The following is a 23,027-nucleotide window of genomic DNA, read 5'->3' as shown; positions in this document are numbered from 1 at the left end:
ATATTCTACCTTAAGAAGCTAGAAAAAGAAGAATAGATTAAGCACAAAGTAAGGAGACAGAAAATAATTATGGTTAAAGCAGAAATCAATGAAACAGAAAATGAGCAAATAGAGAACCAATAAAACCAAAAGTTGTGTTTTCAAAGGATCAGTAACATTGACAAAGCTCTATTTAGAGTGATCAAGGAAAAACAGAATAAATGCAAATTACTAATATCAGGAAGGAAAGCAGGGGTACTAGGGCTCCTACAGGTTTGAAAAAGATATAAAAGGCATATTATCAACAGTGTATGATAAAACATTTGATCAATTAGATGTGTCAACTGAGAAAAGGAGACGAAACTGAAAAAGAACACAGGTCTTTCCTTTGGGGAATCAGAATTGCCATTTGGGGAGCACAGATTCAGGAGTAACCAGAAAACTGTCCCACTCATGTGGAGAAAGCCAGGGGTTTTATGGGAAAGAAGAAAGGAGGTAATTACATGATTTAGATAAAGAAGAGAAAGAAAAAACTCTGTTAATTTGGTGCCAACCCGTTGAGCTGCTTTTGATTTCCCCCTGATGGATTAGTGCTATTAAACACAACTATTCTTGGTATGCGTTCGCTAACTATTCTGTCACCATAAAGTTCACATCAACTGTTTTATGGCCCCAATGCCAGTTGTTTGGATTTTATGAGCAAGTGCTTATAAGACAATTACCGATTCCAGCCCAGTTCAGGAATTCATTAAAAAAGAAAACAGAGCTTCAAAATGGAGTCTCTTGTGTCCAGAAATTTTATACAATTCCACAGATGAAATGCACAAGTTTCTTGAATTCACCAAAATTGACTCAGTGAAACACAGAATATTGGAATGACTTGAATTTCTTTGTAATTGAAACCTTACCCTGAAGCAATCTCCAGGTCCTGTGGGGTTCACTAGTACATTCTAACAAACCGAAGCAAAATATAAGCTTGAGATTCCTGTGGAATATCTAGGCAGTTAACATTTAATAGTATATATAAATCTTGAGATTACCAATGCTTACTGAACATGCCATGGAATGTGAGGTTAGATTATCTAGTTACTCATCTGCTTCTGCTACTTACTAGTTATACAATTTTGGGGATTATTTTAATCTCTCAGAGCTCCTATTTCTTTATCTGTAACACGGCATAAAAAAAGCCATCTAAGTCACAGAATGTTGGGAAGAACCAGAACATATGTAAAAATAGTTTGATGCCCTTAAAGTACTCCTACAGATGATATTAATATTAATACTAACAAGCTGTCTTTTCACAGGCTTTACCATAATTTTTTACGATGATGGTGGCTGTTTCGGGGGAACACATGGCAATCTCGTCTAGGCTTGTCTAACAGGAAAAAAAAATAGCGTTGCTCTACAGTTTGGGTTGGTTTGGACAAATAACACAAAGTATTCAGGAAGATACCTGGTGAAAGCACCCTAGAAAATTGTATCAAGTCAGAGGCAGGAACCACGGTGGTCATACACACAGCCAGAGCCACATTTCACTTTCAAAGTATCATTTTGTGATTCTGTTTAACTGTGTGATTAGGTATTCGTTCCCAAGAAATTTATTTTGTATCTGATGCTTTCGGCGTGTGGAAACACTGGTTCGCCCACATGGAAGCGCTGTGAACTCCCTGCACGGGTTTTCCTATGGAGGCTTCATTACATAGGCTGGGGGAGGGGACTGAACGCCCCAACCCCCTATTCATGGTGGCCTGAATAATGGGTAATCAGTGATCTGGTAATCCTGGGGTAAGGAGTACCTCATCCCCCATCTTTAGGGGTATTTCCAAATTCACCTCATTAATATAGGCTCAGCTGTCATTGAAAGGGGCTTGTCATAAGACACCCATTTCTCCTTTATGGCTCTGAAGCTGTTTGAGGAACTGAGGACAAGAGACCAAATATTATTACAAAAGACACTCCCATGGCTCATATCACTTGAGAAATTCCAAGGCTTATGGGAGCTGTGAGCAAGGAACTGTAGCTGGAAGACCAAAATGTAGATTTATTTTAAACCACAATACCATAATATTTTTAACTATTTCTAATCCATGGTTTAATTGAAAAAATCATAATGAAAATATTTTAAATATTACATATCAAAATTAGGTGATATAATTAAAAAGTGGGAATTAGAAATTTCTTTGCTTCGATACATTTATGGAAAAAACATGACACATAGAAATCAAGGGACAATCCTTAAGAAGCCAGAAATGAAATGGTATATTAGTTCTAAACATGGTCAGAAGAAGAACATAATAATAAAAATAAGGACAAAAGCTAATACAATAATAATGTAGAGGATAAACAAACCCCAAAGCTGATTTTTAAAAAAAATATCAATGATACAGCTGAATTTCTGAGAATATTAACTCAGAAAGAGAAAACACCACAAATGATTGATATTAGGAATTAAAAAGGAAGCCGTAATGACAGAACCATTAATAATTTAAAGAGAACATCCGAAGAGAACACTGACTATACATATGAAAAACTTAGTTGACATGGGGAAAAAAAATAGAAGATCTAAGCGACTCAAACTGACTCCAAACAGAAAACCTGAATGTCCCAATAGCCATTAAAGAAATCCAATCTGTGGTTAGAAGTTTCTCGCCAGTTGCTCCAACTCCTCACATGGCTGACCTCCTCTAAATATAGCCCAGGTCCAGATTTTAAATGCAAAATCTTATTAAGCCTTGGCTGAACAACAACAACAAAATCCCTGTTTATCTGGTAGTTTCAAGATATTATAGCCCCGTCCTTGGGCCTCCATATTTTCTCTTGAGAAGTCAGCAGCAAGTCCTATGTTTGTTCCTTGCTATGTAATATGCCATCTCCCGTTGGCTGCTCTTGAGATTTTCTTGGTTTACAGCAGCTGATCTTTGGTTAGGGCAGTTTGACTATGATGTGCCTATGGATAGTTTTCTTTGTACTTATCCTGTTTGGGGTTGTCTGTTCCCATTCTTGTGTTTCATTCTACTCCTTGTCTCAGTTTTCATTTCCATTGCTTTGTCCTTTGTTTTTGAGGTAGGTTGGAAGTGTCAGGAGTCGGGCTTGGTGGATAAGGGGCATATGTGGCCCCCTCTGCCTCTCTCCTTATTCTTCAATGTGTATCAGTTCCCATCCTTGTGACTATAGGGGCTTGTCTACTTCATGAGCAGATGCAGTTCAGGTTAACCTGCTGGCAAACACTGCCGTTCACCTGGTAACAGAGGAGACACATCTGCCCAGCCCTTACTCATTGCAATACAACTTTGATGGATTCCTAAGCTGAGCCAGAATATTCTAGTCACCAGTGGAGTGCATTCCAGATCCATGCCATGGGGCATTCTGGAGCATCAAAGAACTTTTGGATGGGCCCTGGTTAAGGAGGAATAGCGCCCAAGTAGTTTAGCTGCTGATAAAACCTAGGGGTCCCTGTGGGGAAGTATGACCGAAGGATTCCAAGGCTTTGCCGAGTTATGATCTATTCAAGGCCCATCCAAGGCCCTGGGTATGCCTTGGTGGCATACTCCACATTGCCACTTGTAGGCCACAGACTCATGTCAGTGGCAGGATGTGGGAGTCCACAGGATTACTCCCTCAGTTTTAGACCCACAAATTGGAGACAGTAATGACAATTCTAGATTGGTAGATGTTTTCCCAAGATGGCAATGCACCTTGTCCATGACACTTACAGTTGTCTTAGGCTCATATAGAAGTTTTCTATTTAGAACCTTTAAAATGTCCACCAGCCACTATTTGGAATACAGGGTCCCCAGGCTCAACAAATGTCTTCAGAGGATGACAGCCTTGTATGGATGTTCCCAGGGGTGCAGTATGATGGCTGGTCACAGACCTCGGCGTCCCTTCCTCACCAACCTGGTTTTCATGGTCTTGCTTCTGTTTACTTACAGAAGGAAATCCTGTTATTTGTGACAACAGGGATGCTAAGTGAATAAGCAGACATTATGGAGGACTGAAAGAAGTCAGACACAAAAAGACAAATAGTGCATGATCTCACTTATATGTAGAATCTAAAAAAGTCAAACACATAAAAGCAGAGAGTAGAATGGTGGCTGCCAGGGGCTGGGAGGAAGGAGAAAGGGAAACATGTCGGTCACAGAGCACAAACTTTCGCTTATGCAGGACGATACGTTGGGGAGACGTGATGGGCAACACGGTGACGACTGTTTATGTATTGTGTACTTGAGATTTGCTGACAGAATAGATCGAAGTGGTCTCACCACACACACAGTGGCAACTATGTGTGGTGATGGAGAGTTAGCTTGGTTGTGGAGATCATTTCCCTATGTCTAGGCACAGAAAACTTCATGCTGTACTCCTTAAATAATACAGTTTTTATTTGTCAATTATACCTCAAGAAAGCTGGAAAAAACTAAAGTGCACTTTTGTGACAATCGCTTGTTATTTCAAGAATGCTTTTTTTCAGTAACTGAGTTTTCTGGGAAGGCTGTTGTGCCAAGAAGCCAGGAAAGGTCTTCAGTGGGACTGCCAGTAGGCTGTGCAGGGTCAGGCAGGCCTGGGACAGGATGGGATGGGGTGAGCCTCCACTGCCCCCCTGGGGACTCCCTGCAGTGGCTCCTGGCCTCAGCACCACCACACGGTCTGGGTACACCCTCCCTTTGGGAACTTTTCCCTTCAAGGGTGGGGATGGGGCAGATTGGAGAGTCTCAGCTGTTGCTTAAAGCAGCCCCTCCAGCTGGCGTCCGGGAGACTGAAATCCTACACCTTTGTTTCTTATGATAGATTGGTTTTGGCGTGCAGTCTGGCTGGTGGTGCGCTAGCTTTAAGAAAATGACCATTTGGGACGTTGAGGACCACCAGGCACAGCAGAGTTGTGTAACTCAGGTCTGGGTCAGGACAGCTCCAGGGCCTGCTGCAGTGAGAAGGTTGGCTTCTGAGAGCCTGCAGGATGCTGACTGCCATCTCAGAGAGCTTTCTGATCATGTACATCTTCTCTGGGCAAAGTCAGGAAATTCCTGGCCAATCCTGAAGCGAGGGGATGGGAGAGATGGCTGCCCTGGTCCTGGGCCTTCCGACCATACTCAGATGACACTGGAGGTCATCACGGGAACAGGCCTCCATCTGCCATTTCTGTGTATTTTAAAAGGAAAATTGAGGATGGGTAGGCTGAGCTGTCTCCCACCCCTGGAGACAAAGCCCAAGGGCTTTCATTCCAGCCTTTAACTCTCAGGTTTTCATGCCTAGAGGAGTTCAAGACCTTTGGCTTCACCTTGATTTTCTAACCTTACCTCTCAAGTTTTTTTGTTTTTTTTTTTAGTAATGCAGCTTCTTCAAGCAACAGTTTATACAGAACCATAATCCATGAAATAGAAAAAATCCTCAAAATTTTATTAGCATGTATTTGTTTTATAACTTCACCTTTGTAACATTTTACTTTGTATACTGTCAGTATATGAGAACAGTGAGGCTATTTGCATGAACACTAAACCATAAAGAATCAGGTTGTATTGGATGACAATTTTATCACTTTGAACAGTATGGAAAAATATAACTTAGAAAGACAAATGATCACCAGTGGTATGCTTTAAAAAAGAAATGCTTTTCTTAATAATCCCAGGCTATTCTTCGGTTAAAAGATCAATTTATTGTTTCAAAGTGAAACTACTCACAATAGTCCACAAGTGCTGGAATATACCTATCAAAGAGGTAAGAGACAACAGCCATGCACCCTTACCGTAAGAGCTAAAATGGTTTCTAATGCAATGTTGTTCCAACATGACTGACAGGTTAGAGTGACCTGTCATTGCACAACTGCTAGAACAATAGCAGATGCACCAGAAAGACAATGAGCATCATGAAAATTTTCATATGCATCTCCGTGGAGGGCTTTCATTGTCCAAACATCATGCAAAAGGCGTTATGTCATTTGATCTTAACAACCCTGCCCTGTTATCTTCCCAGTGCTCTGAGGAGCAAGCCCATGTTTGAAGAACTTAAACAGCATGTTTATTGTACATACAAAGCTACTACGATGCTAGACATCGTAGTAACGGAATGGTTCTTTGATGCTCTACTAAAGTACATGTTACATCAGAGGACACCCGTGTGCTGGATTTAAACAGCCATGAGCTTCCATGCTATAGCTTCCTTAATCTATGAACAATTAAGAAAAGTTTGGATATGTGCTTGGAAATGCAAGGGATAGGTGCTTTGTCCACGGTCTGCACAAAATAAGTCATTCTGGAAACAAAAGGGAGACTGCTGGTGAATGCCAGTGTGTTACAGTTTGGATAGCAACACACTTGTATCTGCCTCTTATTTATTAGAGATTTAAAGAGTTTGAAATGCATTTTAAAGATGGAACTGCTGAAAAATCTCTGTAGAACTGCAGATCACGATTTGAAAATCACCATCACGGTAAAGAACGTTTTCTGTGTCAGCTATGCCACTTGTTAGCATTTCGATATTGAGGAGACCCCCTTAAGGCATCTGAACTTCAGTTTCCTTCTTTCAAAAAAAGAGAAAAATTATGCTGTTTGGGGGTTGCTGTACACATTAAATGAGATGGGCATTAAACACCTCGCACATAGTAGGCCCTCAGTAAATGTGAATTCCCTTCCTCTCCTTTTAACCCTTCGGGGCCACTAAAACTTTCTGTAACCAGCCTGGCCAGCTCACTAAAACCCAAAGCTGGCCTGCATACCCACGCTCGCCAGCGTGCCTTCCTGAGACACCTACCCTTTCCTGAGGACGTCTCACACTCTGGGCCTCTTCAGAGCAGGTCTTTGGCTGAGTCATCTGTATTTTCAGGGCCTGGAGAGCTTCCCAAGTAAGGAAAGCAAGAAACCTCCAGGTGGAGACGCACCTATTTGGCAACGGCACACTCCTGTCGGCGTCCATGAACTTACTGACGCGAGGTTATTTAGCTTTTCATGCATCCAGGCCATGTCCGCAACAAGGCCACAAGCTCCGGGGGGCAGGGCCCACTCTCCCAAGTTTGGGAGTGCGACCTCCCCAAACGGTGCCTCCCACGGCTAGGTCCTCGGAGGGCATTTGCCGCCTTGAGGGAGGACACACCTGACAGTGGGAAATGTCATTCATGTGGAAGCACTTTATTCAAACACGAAGCACTTCTGGTGCCAAGTCCGGATGCCTGCCTCTGGCCTCCCGCACCCCCCACAGGGGTATTCCTCTTCCTCCGTTGCTCATCCGAGGACTCCTCCCCACCCACGTGGTGGGTTCATCTTCACGCTGAGACTGGTTGTCCTTTAAACGGAACTCCGTTCACCAGCTAGCCCTCAGGATTAGGCTGGGAGGGTATCGCATATAATCCTTCCAGAGGCAAGGACCCCCGGTGGGATGGAGTCGTTGGTCGCACTGCCCAGCGCAACCTTCCTGCGGTAAACAGCCTCTCCGAGCCCAAACCCACCCGGGTTTCTGAGCACGCCCAGACCTCGCTTTCGAGCTGCCAAAGGATTGGCATTATTTCTGCAGGATTTTGCCACTATGGAAAGAGGGTCGGGGCTGTAATTGACGAGAGGCAGGGACTGACGCAGAGAAAGGACATGGGGATGGGAATAAGTAATGAAGGGCCTTCGGAGACCGTATTATACTGGGCACAAATCAAAATGCCCCCTGGACGCCAGCCCACTGGTCTACCAGCACATACACACCAGGTCCCCACGCATCTTTCCCCTGCTTGGCCTCACAATTCGAGGCAGTCAAGCACAGCCAGCGCTCCATCTCCTGCCCTCCACTGGGCGCGCGCGCACTTACGCCCCAGGCACGCGGAGCCTAGCAACCTGGGAAACCCCGCGGCTCTGGTGCAGTGCGTAACCCGGGCGGGGGAACCAGGTAGGGGAGCCAGGCGCAGCGCCCCCCGGCGCCGGGAAGGGCTGGAGTTTGGGCGAGTGGGCTTCAAGCTGCGTCTCTCCCCACTGTCTAGAGAGGGTTCAGAACTTATACCAAATCACAGCATTCTCCTGGGCCCTTCCTGGCGCAGCGACGCGCGTTACGGGACCTGGCGCCCGCTGGCAGTATAGCCAGTCTGCCCTCTCTGTAATTTGGGGACTGCGCTCTTTGTTATACTCCCAAGGACCGTAGGCCTGTGTCTCTGTAACCCTACTCCCCATTTGTCACGCCCCCCTGCAATTCTCCCTGCCATGCTGTGCGCCCTCCACCACTGTGGATGTCTTCTTTCAGTCTCTGCTCCCAGTGGCCCATCAAAGCCCGTGGGTAATCTGAAGCTTTGGTGTCCCGCGTCGTGCATGGTCCTCGCTTTTCTGAGCGGCTTGCGCCATCCTTTCCCCACCCTCAGTGCCGCTCCGTACCTTCCCCCCGGGTTTCCTGACACTTGTCAGTCTGCCCCCCCTTTTTCCATCCATCGGCTCACGCTCCGGGTAGCGGGGAGACGCCCTCCCCACGGTAGGCCCTCGCCCCTGGCCCGCCTCTGCAATGCGGTGAGAGAGAGGCGCGTGGACCGGGCAGGTGGAGAGAAGGGGCGCGGGGGCGAGGGGCTGAGCCCTCCGGTCTTGCCTCGCCTGCTTTGCCCCATACTTACCCTGGCACCGAGAGCGGTCAGCGCGCTCCCCGCTCCGCATCCATTAGCCGGTGGTCTGTCCGCTTCACTTCCGGAGCGCGGGGCTCCTGGCGGCTCCGGCCTCCCCTCCCTCGCGTGCGCGCTGCTCCCCTCCCTCCCCTCCCTCCCTCCCCTCCGCGCCCCGCCCCCGCCCCGCCCGCGCCGCCCTCCTCCCTCCGCTGCCGGGAACTGGCAGCCTCTGTGCTCCCGCTGCCGCAGCGGCCGCCCTCCCAGACCCAACTTTGCTGCTCTCCCGAGCTTGTGCGGCGGCGGGGATCGTGGGCAGGGAGGGGAGAAAGCGGGGTCAAGGGGAGGGACCGACAGGGGTGGGTCGCCCGTTCGCCAGCCCTCCTTCCTTTCCATACACCTTGCATTAGGCGGAGAGAGGCAGCCGGGGCAGCAGCCAGGGTTTGTGCACAGAGAAAGGCCGACTTTAGGGACCTGCAGACGGACGGACGGACGGAAAGGACCCTCCCCTAGCTCCCGCGCGATGGCCGAGAGGAAGCAATCCGGGAAGGCGGCAGAGGACGAAGAGGTCCCTGCCTTTTTTAAAAACCTGGGCTCAGGCAGCCCCAAACCCCGGCAGAAATTCTGTGGCATGTTCTGCCCGGTGGAAGGGTCCTCGGAGAACAAGACCATCGACTTCGACTCGTTGTCGGTGGGCCGGGGCTCGGGGCAAGTGGTGGCTCAGCAGCGGGACGTCGCCCACTTGGGCCCGGACCCGCAGCCACTGTACTCCCGGCAGGGCCGGCGCGCCGGCGGGGAGCCATCTGTTGAATCCGGCCGGAAGGTGGAGATCCGGCGGGCCTCGGGCAAGGAAGCCCTGCAGAACATCTACGACCAGGTTGGTATGGGGGTGCGTGGAGCTTGAAACCGAGGACTGGGCGCTGGGATCGCCTCCTCCTCGCCGCCCTCCAGCTTGGTGGAGAACCGAGGGTCCCCGCATGCCCACCATCCTGCCCCGCTTGAATATTGCATCCCGCATCCGTACGCGCACCCCGCCCTACCCGCCCCTTCTCCGTCCAGGGTGCGGAGAAGCTCGGCCTCGGCGGTGGGCGTCTGTGCGCCCACAAAGGCTGTCCGCCTCCCTGGGCCTGGGAGGTAGGGGGTGGGGGTAAAGGATGGGCTGATCCCGGACTGGGGGCCGCATGGCTGGGGCTGGGGGGTGGGGGGATGGGCCGCGGTTCCATTCTTCTTAAATCCTCTCGGGCGGCTTCCGATTGCAGCTGTGACTGGCTGCCCCACCCTTTTTTGATGCAGCTCAGAGCGTGCAGTGGAGGGTTCGCGAGAAGGCCCGAGGGCTCCCCGGGGGTCGGGAGGGGCGGGGGCTTGGACGGCCGCTCCTGCGCGCTCTCCCACAGCACCTCCTCCGGGCTCTCTGCGCGCGCGTCCCGAGCTCGGAGGTCAGGACCATGGTCAGCGCCTCCCGGGCCCGCCCCGGAGAATCTCAGCACCCTGACTCCCGTTCGCAGAACAAGAAGAGGGAGGTGGTGGAGTCACCAAGGAAACTGAGACTCTAAATACCCCATGTGGAGAACAAAGTTCCGCTAAGTATCTCAGCAAGGGCTTCCCAGAGCGCTTCCCCCGCCGCTATTTGGGAGACGCTTTGGTGATGGAGACTAAGTGGATTATTTTCAAAGGGTAAAAAGAAAAGAAAAAGGGAGAGAAAAAAATCCCTCACATCTTCAGTAGATTGTCAAAGATGAATTAGAACCCCTAGTACTGTGTTAATGGGGAAACAAAGAAGACCGACTTGGTACACCTTGATGTTAGAAAATGTTTGTCATCTCTGGCAATCACGGACGGTGCGTTTCAAGTGCAGTAGTCTCTCACACCACGTTTTTTTCTTTATCAGGGTGACCTTCATACTTGTGCAATTTTTTTCCCACAGCTGTAATTTCTCAGCCGATAAATTACAATGCGGAGTGTTTTAACACTTGTTTGCCGCGTCTCTTCAATGCCCATTGGCGAAGATGAGAAACCAGTCAGATTGATTAGTTATTGACTACCTATTCTATGCCTTGTCCTTGGGGTCAGGAGGAAGGTTAGATATAGAGTTCAAGGTGATTTCTTAAAGGGCTTCCAGAGCAGTTGGGAGTGGCCTATACTTACTCCCTGATTCCACAAGTATTGTTTGCCATCCAGGTTGTGTGCTTACAGTGAATGCGCTGGAGAACAATTAAGAGTTGGTGATGATAATGGCTCTGACATGTTAACTGTTTCCTGAAGTGGCATAGAATTTTGCAACTTTTGACTTTTACAGGACCAGTTCTAGGAAAGATGAACTATTTGCTGTCATAGTCAAAGGGGGAGGGTGTCTAATTAGTCGATTCCTCCTCCTCAATCTTGTCCTCTGATTTTTTCATATAGGGAGTAGTTGGTCCATATTTCACTGTGAGTCAACCTGAAGAACTTTTTTTTTTATTAAGGTATCCTTGATATACACTCTTATAAAGGTTTCACAAGAAAAACAATGTGGTTATTACATTCACCCTTATTATCGAGTGCCCACCCCAACACCCCATTGCAGTCACTGTCCACAACCTGAAGAACTTAATCCAAAAACTCACTTTGTTCCAAGTGATCAGACAATTGAAGGAAAAGTTGCTAATAATATTACTTATACCGAAGCTGAGTGTGATACTTCCCTGTGTGAGACATTGGAGGGCCAAACCATGACTGTACAGCATCCTCATCTTCAGCAAGTTGTGCTGGTAATTCTAATGTCCTTAAGGGAGCAGAAAAACGCCTTGAGATAAGGAAGAGATCATCTTAAAAAATGGCAGATCGGGGAGCTGAGGTTGAGAGTGGCCACCCTTACATGGCATATATATGATGGCAGTTAATTAAAATTCAAGTTTGAAAGGCAAAGTTTCACTGGGTTGAATAACACATCTCTTTCCCTGTCCATTTAGAAACTTAGATGTTTGATCATCAGAGCTACTTGTTTGAACACTTCCCAGATTTAATAGAAATTCTAAAGTGTAAACCTTGGGTGCATGGAATGGGTGATTTGAAGAGGACATACCCAACCAAAACCCCAGACAGTTTCAGCCTCTGCAAACCCACATTTGCCTTGGTATTTCTGCAGATTGCCCTGAATTTTCTTTTTCAATCTGGCCTTATCCCAGAAAGGGCTATTCATATGGGATTTTTTTTTCATTCACGACTAAGAGCATTTCCCAGGATCAGTACTTTGAGTGTTTGACTATTTCATGGCTATACGAGAGAAAAAGCACTTGGAGAGTGTACGTGTATATATGTGTATAACAACAGTGATTTCCAAAAGCACAGTTGGGCCACTATTTTGACTGAATTGAGTGGCCATTACTTAGTTTTCAGTGAATGAGCAGGGTGACTGCCAGCATCTCAGTGTATTTCTCTCTGCAGCCCAGGAACAGAGAGGGGTGGAGGAGAACCAGATTGAATGGATCCTTGGGTCTGCCTCGTGCCCTCCCTCTTCCAAGAAATCTGTGTTTATAGGTGCTGGTAATGTATGGTCAGATGTGGCTTTGTCTATCTGTGGCTCTGAGGGTCCTGCTGTTCCTCTAGCAAAGCCTTGGGAAGGAAGAGAACAGGCTTGCTTAGCCCAGATGCCACGTGGCTTGTGGGGGATGAGGCAAGGTTGAACGTCAGCATTTGCATTCACAGGGGTGAGCGGGTGTGGCTTGGGCTGAGATGTTAGGTTCCCACAGCAGAGAATGAGAATGAGGAAAGCTATCTCATCGCTCTCATTTCCCTTTGCGGCCTTGGGAAAGTCCATCTTGGGCTGCAGTGAAGTTAAATTGACTACCACTTGCAAGGACTCAGCCTCTCCAGAACAGATGGCGAGAGGGCAGCACCGCTGGCCCAATTCCCCCTTGCCAGTGCCCAGGGGACCCCAGCTTCCTCCCTTCCTCCTAGGAATTCCCTCCATTCCACCTCAGACACAGTTTAGCCAGAACCAGCTATTCAGCTAGGGATACTGGGCCATGGGCATCCCTCCCAAAGGGGCTCCCAGGCCCTTCTCCTTAGAGGGGCAGGGGAGCGTGCCAGTGAGTGGGTGCCAGCGAGTGAAGTGTGCAGGAGTGCTGCCGAACTTGGCAGAGTCTCCAGGTCGGTGAAATGCTTTCTGAGCTTCCCTTGCATCCTGCGTCCCCATCCCCCTCATATTGATTCCCTTCCAGCCTTGGGTGCCCAGGGACTGCTGCCCAATCACTGTTCAGTGCCACTCCCATCCCATCCTGATGGTGAGGCTCCTTCTAGATCTTTCTTCCTCCAAAAAGCAGTGGGTTCTGAAGTCACCCTCCTCCCCCTTTGCCCTCCTTTCTCCCATCCAGAATCCCTTCCTCGCGTTAATCTTAGCTACAGAGAAATCCCAGTGACTGAAGGCATCCATCCCCTATGTGAATGACTGATACACAAGTTGTCCCCAGAGATACTTGTTTGACAGTAGGCTAGCCTATTCAACAAAATGAATGTCTAGCCAGTGGGATGTGTGGTAGAGATTTGGCTGGGAGCCTAGACCAAGGACATTAATTTGATACATTAGAGACCACATTGTTTCAAAAGAGGAGACACAAATATGAATGCTTATATGTTCAGGATTCCAAAAACCCAAGGCCCATCTGGGTTCAAAGGGAGAGGGGTGCTTGGGGAGGAGAAGGAAATGGTGATGACCCATAGTTATGATTGCTTATTTCTTTATTTCATTGCTTAATGATTAAAGTAATATATCATTAGTTAAATTTTAAAAATTAATTGTGGTAAAAATACAGATAACATAAGATTTACTACTTTTAAATGTACAGTTCGATAGTGTTAAGTATATTTATGTTGGGCAACCCATCTCCAGAACTTTTTCATCTTGCAAAACTGAGACTGTTCCCATTAAACACTAACTCCCCACCCCTCCCCTTGGCCCCTGGTGACCACCATTCTGCTTCCTGTCTCTGTGAGTTTGACTACTCCAGGTACCTTATATAAGTGGAGTCATACAGTATTTGTGCTGTTGTGACTGGCTTATGTCACTTAGAATAATGTCCTCAAAGTTAATTCATATTATAGCATGTGACAGGATTTCTTTCTTTTTAAGGCCGAAAATGTTAACAGGTTATTGATGGTTAAACATTTGTTTAATTAATAGTTCTGCAATGAATTAATTGTGGGAGAAAGTACGAAGGGTCACGTTTGGGATGAGAGAGTCTCCCCCAGCCCAGGGCCCCAAGGCCTGAGTACAAGAAAACGCTCTACCATCTTCCTGCCTTGCAGCTCAAGGCTGGGAAGGAAAATTCCTGTCACTGACCCTCCAGAGACAACATCTGGCCATGACCTCTTGAACATTGCGTAAACTCATGGACCATAGCAATTAGGAATGGGCTGGGAGTTTCTTACCCTTGGTAAAGGCAAGCCAGGTGTTCTTGTGGGTTCTGGAGCCAGCGTCCTTCTCTACTTCCCTGAGAAAGGAAGAGAGAGTCAGAATTGAGCATAGATTCCAATGGACCCTACCCTTGAATGTCAGGAGCTTGAAAGAGATGTACCGACTGTCTCATCATCTTGCTCTAGAGGTGGAGAAAGCTGTGCCCAGATAAGCAATGTTTCATCTCATGGGACACAGTTGACAGTCCCAGGACCCAAATGGTGGCCTGTCACTGCTCAGACCCACTGCCGGCCTTTGCAATCCAGAATAGAACCTTGTGTTTATGCGGCATTCTTTAATCCTAGAACCTTTATATTGTACATCCTGTAATTTAGAACACATAGACTATATCATTTTAAAACTTGCTGCAACACCCTTTGTTGTAGACACTACCCTCTTTCTGAGTATAAGGATACTTAGACTAAGTGATATTTAATGACCTATCCCAAGGTCTATCTAGTAAGTACATGAACTAGGATTTGAAGGTTTCCTGACTCAGCGTGGTATTTCTTGCAAACATACCATTCTGCAGCTCAATTCCACTGCCAAGCATAGTTAGTGAATTTAAAGGTGCAATTTAGTTTTGCAGGCAAAATATCTCATATCCCACTACCCATCTGTTTTATGGAGTAGGCCCTGTGCTAAGTGCTTTATATGCACCGTCTGATTAATGCTAAGACAACTATTAAGTAGGTACTACCGTTACCCTTATTTTGCAAAAGAAATAATCTGAAGGTAAAAGAAACTTGCAAAGCAACTTGCTAATTAAAAGCCAGAGGTAGGATTTGAATTCAGATCTGTGGGACTGAAGAGACTCTTAATCACTATGACATACTGAATTGCTTTCTACTTTATTCTTTTCTCATTTTATGTCCAAAGAATTCACTTTTATGAAGAAGTACTGAGTGCTTACTTTTTTTGTTTTCAGCTTTGCAATGTACCATTTGAAGCCATTAATTAAAGGACTGTTGGTCTGTCTTTATGAATGTGCCCTAAACTGCTGATATTTTGTCCCATCATTTTTTTTTAAACACAAGAAAAGTCTTCAAATATCACCAGGACAGGGGCCAACTCTGACGGTATGAATGACATGCTTTACTAAGAGTGGAGCAATGTGATGACAATGTGATTTTTCTGCTTGATGTAAATCATAAACTACAAGCAAATAATGAGGGAAGAGTCAATAAAAGCATTGGTAGGTGGACTGCCAGACGCTTGAGTGCTTGGTTGTAGCTCATGGCAAAGGCTGGTCACACAGGCCAAGAGCTGCCCCCAAATAGTGCCTTGAAGGGGAAGCACCTGGTTTTGAAGGTGGCTTGGGGTTCATTTTGGGGACGTGCATGGACAGCTTGCTGGGGCTCTGGTTCCAAGGCAGCTTTCAGGCAGAAAGGACTCAGCTAGGAGTCGGGAAGCATGGAGTGGTCCTGCCTCTGTCGTTCACCGATCACTTCAGTTGCACAGCCTGTACTGTCACCCAGGCTGGGACATCAGGCTGGGCCTTCATCTCTAGGGCAAACTCCCCTTTCCACTAAAGGCCCAGAAAGAAAACATGGGTGTCTGCTGTTCTATTTTTTTTTTAATAATTGAGGCAAAAATCACATAATATAAAATTCTCATTTTAATTAACTTGAAGTCTACAACTCACTAATTTTTAGTCCGGGCACAATGTGGTGCCACCATCACAGTCTAATTCCAGAACATTTTCATCATTCTGAAAAGAAATCCTTGAAGCAGTCACCTCCCATTGCTCCTCCTCCCCAGCTTTAACAGCCTTTTATCTCCTTTCTCTCTCTGTGGATGTGCCTGTTGGGGCCATTTCATGTAAATGGAGATACACAATCCGTGGCCTTTTGGGTCTGGCATCTTTCACTCAACATAGTGTTTTCAAGGCCCGTCCACTTTGTATCATGTGTCAGTCCTCCATTCCTTTTTATTTTGTTATTATTAATCTACAATTACATGCAGAACATTATGTTTACTATGCTCCCCCCTTCACCAAGTCCCCCACACAATCCCCATTACAGTCACTGTCCATCCGCGTAGTAACATGCTGTAGAATCACTACTTGTCTTCTCTGTTGTACAGCCCTCCCTGTGCACCCACCCCCCCATTCCTCCATTCCTTTTTATCACTGAACCAATATTTCATTGTTTGTATAGACTACATTTCATTTACCCATTCACCAGTTGATAGACACTTGGGGTGTTTCCACTTTTTGGCTATTACAAATAATGTTGTTAATGATACTCTTTTTACAAGTTTTTGTTTAAACCTATGTTTTTGGTTCTCTTGGGTATATACCTCGGAGTGGAATTGCTAAGTTCTATGGAGATTCTATGTTTAACTTTTTGAGGAGCAGCCCCACTCTTCTCCACAAGGGCTGCACCATTTTGCATTTCTACCAACACTCAAGGATTCCAGTTTCTGCACATCCTCAACAGCACTTGCTATTTTCTTTTCTTTTGATTGTAGCCATCTAGTGGGTGTGAAGTAGTATCTCATTGTGGCTTTGATTTGCATTTCCCTGATGACTAATGATGTTGAGCATCTACTTGCATTTCCCTGATGACTAATGATGTTGAGCATCTTCTTGTATGTTTATTGGTCCTTTGTATATCCTTGGAGAAATGTCTATTCAAATCCTTTGCCCATTTTTAAATTGAGTTGTCTTTCTTTGTGGTTGAGTTGTAGGAGTTCTTTATATATTCTGGATACTAGCCCTGTATCAGATAGAAGATTTGCAAATATTTTCTCCCACTCTGTGGTCTGTCTTTTCACTTTCTGGATAGTGTCCTTTGATGCAAAGAAGTTTTTAATTTTGATGAAGTCCATTTTATCTATCTTATCTTTTGTTGCTTAGGCTTTCAATGTTATGTTAGTCCTGACTGTTCTCAAAACTGCTGGATCAACTGAAATCTAGCAAAGATGTTCTAGGGCCTCATTTTCTAGAATCATATTCATGTAACTAAATCCTGTTGTTTCATGGGAACTTTGAAATTTGTTTAGAGTAGCATTTGCCATAGTTCAGTTTTCTGGAGTGCTTTGTGTACTCTGCACATCTGATTTTTCTGTCCCGTGATCCTGTTCATATAAAAAAGTTCTTTTGTGTGTTCACACATGTATATAGAATATATGTGGTGATTTGGGAGTGGCAGGGATGGTGTTGAGGAATGCAGTGACTAAGAAACTGAATATGGGAAAAATAGATTTGAGAACCTAATTGAATTCAATTTTTATCTTGTTCTATTTTTTAGAAATAACATGACAAAGTACAATGTTTATTATAGATTACACTGGTAAACAAATATTTTTAAAAAGAAAGAAATCATTGTCATCTTATTATCTAGAAATAAACACTAATTGCATTTTACTGTATTATTTCTTCCAGTCTTTATACACCCACCAAAAATGAGTGAGAAATAGTTTTTTTTCAGCATCCCTGACATCACGGGGTATCATTGTTTTTATAGGTATTTCCCAAATTGATAGGTGACAAGGGGTATCCTACCTTTTGTCAATTTTCCTGTTAATGTATTCATATTTTAAACACTGATTTGTAAAATAAAGTGTATCCTTTTTAATGTCACTTGTTAAATTTGTTCTTACTTTTGCATCTGATTTTTTTTTATGGCCTTTATTTTTTGTCATCTGAATTTAAACTTTACATAGCTAAGTCAATTCATCTTTTATGACATGTTTTATTGCCTTTCAAGATTATTATTTAACTTATATTTTCATCTAAAACATTTTGGGTTTTGTGTTTATTCACATTTGAATCTCTCAGTCAATTTTTGTCTGTAACTTGAAGTAAAGTATAACAATTTCCTAGTTAGTTAGCCAGTTGTCCTAATTGAGTAAGTAATGTTTCTCCACTTATCTTTGATGTATTCAACTTTTATATATGTCTGCATGTTTTTTGGCTTTCTGCTCTGCTTCATTGATCTGCCTTACTAATTTCACAGTGGTTCAATACTGCCTAAGTCTCTGTTCCTTCATTCTGATATGATTTTTATCAGTTACATTTACGCATTGAATTATAAGAAATATTTATTTTTAGGAGAGTAAACCTTTCTACCTAGTTTATGTATGTCTTGCCATTCCTTTAGATATTTTGTTCTAGTCCTCTGAAGTTTTTCATTATATTTATTCTCAGATACTTTGTTGCAATTGTGAATGGGAAATCTCCCCATTAAGTTTTCTTTACCTTCTGGGAAACTCTTGAGTTTTATGTTAATTAATAATAGATGGCCATATTGAATTCACTTTTCATTCTAATAGTTTTCAGTTGATTCTCTTGGGACAGATTTATTTTCAAAATTAGTTTTATGTCTTTTTTTCCAATGCTCTCATTTATTATTTCTCTTCTGTGCTCAGTTACATTAGCTAGACCTTCTAGAAGCATATTGGATAACAGTGGTAATATTAGGATTCACTGTGTGATTTCTGACTTTGATGGGAAGGCCTCTATGCCTTCATTATTGCTTGAGACAGATAGTTTCTGCCACATTCAATAACTATTCAGTTCTTCCGTGGGCACAGCTGGTGTCCTTCAGCCAGAGGAGGACCTCCAGGAACACCAGTGCAGTTGGGTGTGTTAGGTTTGTTACTTGCAACGAGGTAGAACACACACCATGGAGAACTGGGGTGTCTCTGTGCGAGGACCTTAGAGAGATGTGGGCTTCGGTGGGGTGATTTGGGGGGAGGTCCAAGGAGGCGAGGAGTCCCTCCAGACAGGGTGCTGTCGGAAAGGGAGGACAAGTCTATGCTTGGGCATCTCAGTAAATCCAGACCAAGGCTAACGCTGTGACTGGTAGAGAAACAACAGCCACTCCTAGAAGTCAGGATAGGGGTTGCTTAGTATTTTGTGACTTGGACACCGGCTTTGCTTTATTAGGCAGGATTGTGGAGGCTCTTGCTTTTGTCTTGGCTCACTGCTCACCAAGTGGCCTTGTCTGACTTCGATGCTCTGTGGAATTCACTCGCAACAAGGCAACACCCAGGCCTCACTGAGTGAGAGGATGGCTCTTGGCGACTATTTTCTGTTTCTACTGTTAAAACTAGGGTTTGATGTGGTAGATTACATCCTGTAGTTTTATATCCATTTCTGTTTTACAGATCTCTTCCAACCCTCCACTGAAGATGCCAAATAGTTTCCTAAATGTCCCCCCTACCCCGTCATGATATGTCCTGTCCCTTGTTCTATAACATTTTTGATAAGTTTGACATTTTTTCCCTTGTATTACCATCAGTTCCGGTGCGATCCCTTCAGAATCGTGTTTTAGCAGAGGAGCGTGTGAACTGTCTCTGGCCTTTCTCCCTGCCTACGTGTATCAGTATAATCTTCTTTATTAGGCTTGCAGTTTGAGGACTGATTCAAACACCAGCTCCTTGTCTAATTCTCACTATCTGGTGCCCTGGTTGCAGACTTTGGCTTTCACACACCAGTTAAGTTTCAAAAATAAATTTGGGCAACAGCCTAAGGGTTGCCAAATTCTTATGTTGCCAAAATAGGGATTGCTACATGGTATTGTCTCATAAAATGAAGTACATTTTAGCAACAAAACTATTCAAGGGAAAAATAACTCTAGAATTAAAAAATATGCATAAATTGAGTTTTATGAAAAAAATTAAATAATTAAATATATTGTCCTTATTTTTTTCCCTTTGACCTTGGTTTGTGAGCACTTTGCCCAGGCGGCCTGGCATCAGCTGCCAGGCCAGCACTGGGTGAGGCGTCTCTCTACTCTTCTGGCCTGCCCTTTCCTGCTCAGTGTCTTCCCAGGAGTTATCTCTGCTGGCTAAAGATAGCTTGGGCAGTTGTTTTACAATGCATCTAGGATTCGTTTTAATCACATATGGTAAGACACGCAGACATGGCAATGGCCTTTACGAAGGAACGAATGTTTTATATTCACAGATCCCTAGAAACACGAGGCAACATGCATGTGGGGCTGCAGGGGGAAGTGGCACAGTCAGTCAGGAGGCAGGAGTGAGGGGGGGACGTGGGTAAGAGCCATTACTATGGTTTCTGGGAAGGAGCAGTCAGGGCTGCTTTTGGAAAATTTTAGTGGACCCCGGGGCATAGGGGTTGTCCGTGGTTATCTGGTACCTGGCCCTGGGGTGACTAGGACAGGTGGATAGTGGCTCAGAGTTTAAGAGCTTAAAAAAGGAGATAGATCAGGGTATGGGCTCTGGATTGATTGCTTTGTACACGGAGGTTGCTCTCCCGGGAGAGGCTGGGAATCCAGGAATGGGCTGTGCTGGGAGGACAGGCTCTCCGGGGAGAGTGAGGCTCCAGGTGTCTGAACACCAGGGATACGGAATGTGAAAAGACATGGCTAAGGGAACCACACCAGCTGGCGACAGTAGACCTAAGATTATTCTAGATTCTCGCCTTAGGTGTCTGTTGGTCTGTAGGTTTACGGAATTATCGGGAGCTTTTGTACTGCATGATCTTCATGGGTATTTTAGCTGGAATTTTCTGCCTGGGGTTTCTGGCCTAATGCTGTTTTCAAGTCTGGAAATCCATAATCTGACTGTTAAAAAATGTGCTGTGTGTTCTGAATTACTGTCAGAAACCTTAAAAGCAATGGAGCTAAAATCTGCCCATTATGCTACTGGTGCTCCTTATTTACTTTTATATCAGTGAGCTACATGTCTTACAGGGCATATGATATGATTTTGCCAAAGCTGGTAGTGAAGATGGCTAGAAAAAAGTCAACTGCAAACACTGTCGTCTGCGGCTCTGCTCACTGAGTCTCCTCCAACTTTGATGACAGAATTACCGAAAGCAGGGTTTCTGGAAAGGATCACTTTACCTCCTGACCACGAATGCACGTAGCAGCGGTGGGCACACTAATGATTTTTGTAGCAATCTTAGCTTAATGACGGTGCACCAGCAAAAGTCTATCTGTGCAGTGCTATTCTTGAATTAACCTTTAACTGATCTGTGGTATTTTGGTCACATCTTAATTATGCAGGACTCCAGAATTAAGCCCTGCAGAGAATTATCCAAGTTTGGAATCAGATAAGACAATGCAGGGACATCCTACAAACGTCTCAGGTCCAATAGGACTCTGGACTGCTTTCAGAATCGTTAATATTTAACAGGATCACCACTCGGTTCCTTTTCCTTTCTTTTGACTGTTCAGTTAGGTAAGAAGATGTACTTCTGTGTGAAAGCCAGTCCAGTGTTGTGTTTACACTCAATTCTTGTTGTTTCCTTGAATGTCACTGGAGAATTTTGCGTGCAGACGTTAGGATGAGTTTACCTTATTATGGAGGACTTTCTGATTACACCAGATTTGCTTTGAGCAAATTACCTATTTCTTCTAGACCTGGTTCTTCGTTTGAAAGGTGGGCATCCAAGTAGGGACCTTATGGAGTTATTGTGAGGCCTGAATGGAGGATTGTGTGTAAAATTCTTGGCCTGAGTAGGGGCTCAGCAACTTAGCTGTTAATATTGTAAAATGAATGGGAGATGGACGTGTGTATGAATAATTAGAGCATCATTTGATGAGGTCCTAGCAGAGGTATGGAAGCATTACTTTGGAACACCAAGGTGGGAAATGTTTATTTTCCTTTAATTTAAGGCCACAGACTACAAATGGATATAGAATGCTTTCTAGTGTGAAGACAGGTGCTATTATCTCCTCTCCACTCAAATCTTACACACACTTTCCATCCCCCTTCTCTCAGTGGATGGCTCCACTTCGTTCCCTGGGAGGTAGGGGAGGAAACAAGTCTTCAGAGAGGAACCCACTCATTTCATCACCAAATTTGTCTTCTATCACGTCCTGCTTCTCCTAGCAGGAGAAAGGCCCCTACTGTGTCTATGGCCATCGGCTCATGTCAGTCCTCAGTACCAGCACTTCCTGCTTCTGCAATTGTCCACTCCTGTTGCCATCTACTGGATCACTGCTGTCAGCACACAGTCATCCTTTAACACCTGCATTGCAAAACAGTAAACGCAAAACACCCACTTGACACCACAATCCTCTCCCAGTACAACTATCATTCTCCTCCTCCTCTTTTTCTAAAGTCTTATCTGTATTTGCTGTCTGCATTTCTTCATCTCCCATTCACTGTTTAGAAAAGTGAGCTTTATGTCACACAGGAATATATTATTAAACATAGAGATAAAGCAAAAGCCCACTTTGACCCCAGTCCCCATCCTGGCCACTCTCCTGATCAGAGTCAACCAAGGTTTATCTGGTCCTTTGAATCCTTCAGACCCTTTTCTACATATGTACATGTTTATATGTCCCTGGAGAAAATGTGTAGTTATTACATGTGTGTGTACATATGTTTTACCTGAATGATATCATTGTTTATCAGCAACTTGTCCTTTTCTATCTGTGTTTTGTTTTGTTTTTTTATTATTAAGGTATCATTGATATACACTCTTATGAAGGTTTCACATGAAAAACAATGTGGTTACTACATTCACCCATATTACTGAGTCTCCCCCACACCCCATTGCAGTCACTGTCCATCAGTGTAGTAAGATGCCACAAAGTCACTACTTGTCTTCTCTGTGCTACACTGTCTTCCGCATGACCCCGCACACACCATGTGCACCAATCATAATAACCATCAGTCCCCTTCTCCCTCCCTCCCCACCCATCCTCCCCAGTCCCTTTCCCTTTGGTAACCGCTAGGCCCTTCTTGGAGTCTGTGAGTCTGCTGCTGTTTTGTTCCTTCAGTTTTGCTTTGTTGTTATACTCCACAAATGAGGGAAATCATTTGATACTTGTCTTTCTCCACCTGGCTTATTTCACTGAGCATAATACCCTCTAGCTCCATCCATGTTGTTGGAAATGGTAGGATTTGTTTTCTTTCTTATGGCTGAATAGTATTCCATTGTGTATATGTACCACATCTTCTTCATTCATTTATCTACTGATGGACACTTAGGTTGCTTCCATTTCTGGGCCATTGTAAATAATGCTTCAATAAACATGGGTTGCATATGTCTTTTTGAATCTGAGAACTTGTATTCTTGGGTAAATTCCTAGGAGTGGAATTTCTGGGTCAAATGGTATTTCTATTTTTAGTTTTTTGAGGAAC

At 44.8% G+C, this 23,027-nt stretch overlaps 1 protein-coding gene across 1 annotated transcript in view; it reads left to right on the top strand.

Moving 5' to 3' along the window:
* Positions 1 to 8,915: 8,915 nt before the first annotated feature.
* The window catches only part of DPYSL2 (dihydropyrimidinase like 2), a 107,235-nt gene continuing 93,123 nt past the window's right edge, over positions 8,916 to 23,027 (top strand). The window contains exon 1 of the mRNA XM_036888778.2: positions 8,916 to 9,404. Coding sequence (XP_036744673.1) covers positions 9,051 to 9,404 — 354 coding nt within the window. The 5' untranslated portion in view covers positions 8,916 to 9,050. The remainder of the gene's footprint in view (positions 9,405 to 23,027) is intronic.

Source organism: Manis pentadactyla, chromosome 1 (assembly GCF_030020395.1).
Source record: "Manis pentadactyla isolate mManPen7 chromosome 1, mManPen7.hap1, whole genome shotgun sequence".
NCBI classification, from domain to species: domain Eukaryota; kingdom Metazoa; phylum Chordata; class Mammalia; order Pholidota; family Manidae; genus Manis; species Manis pentadactyla.
This window is presented reverse-complemented; position numbering and strand designations above follow the sequence as displayed.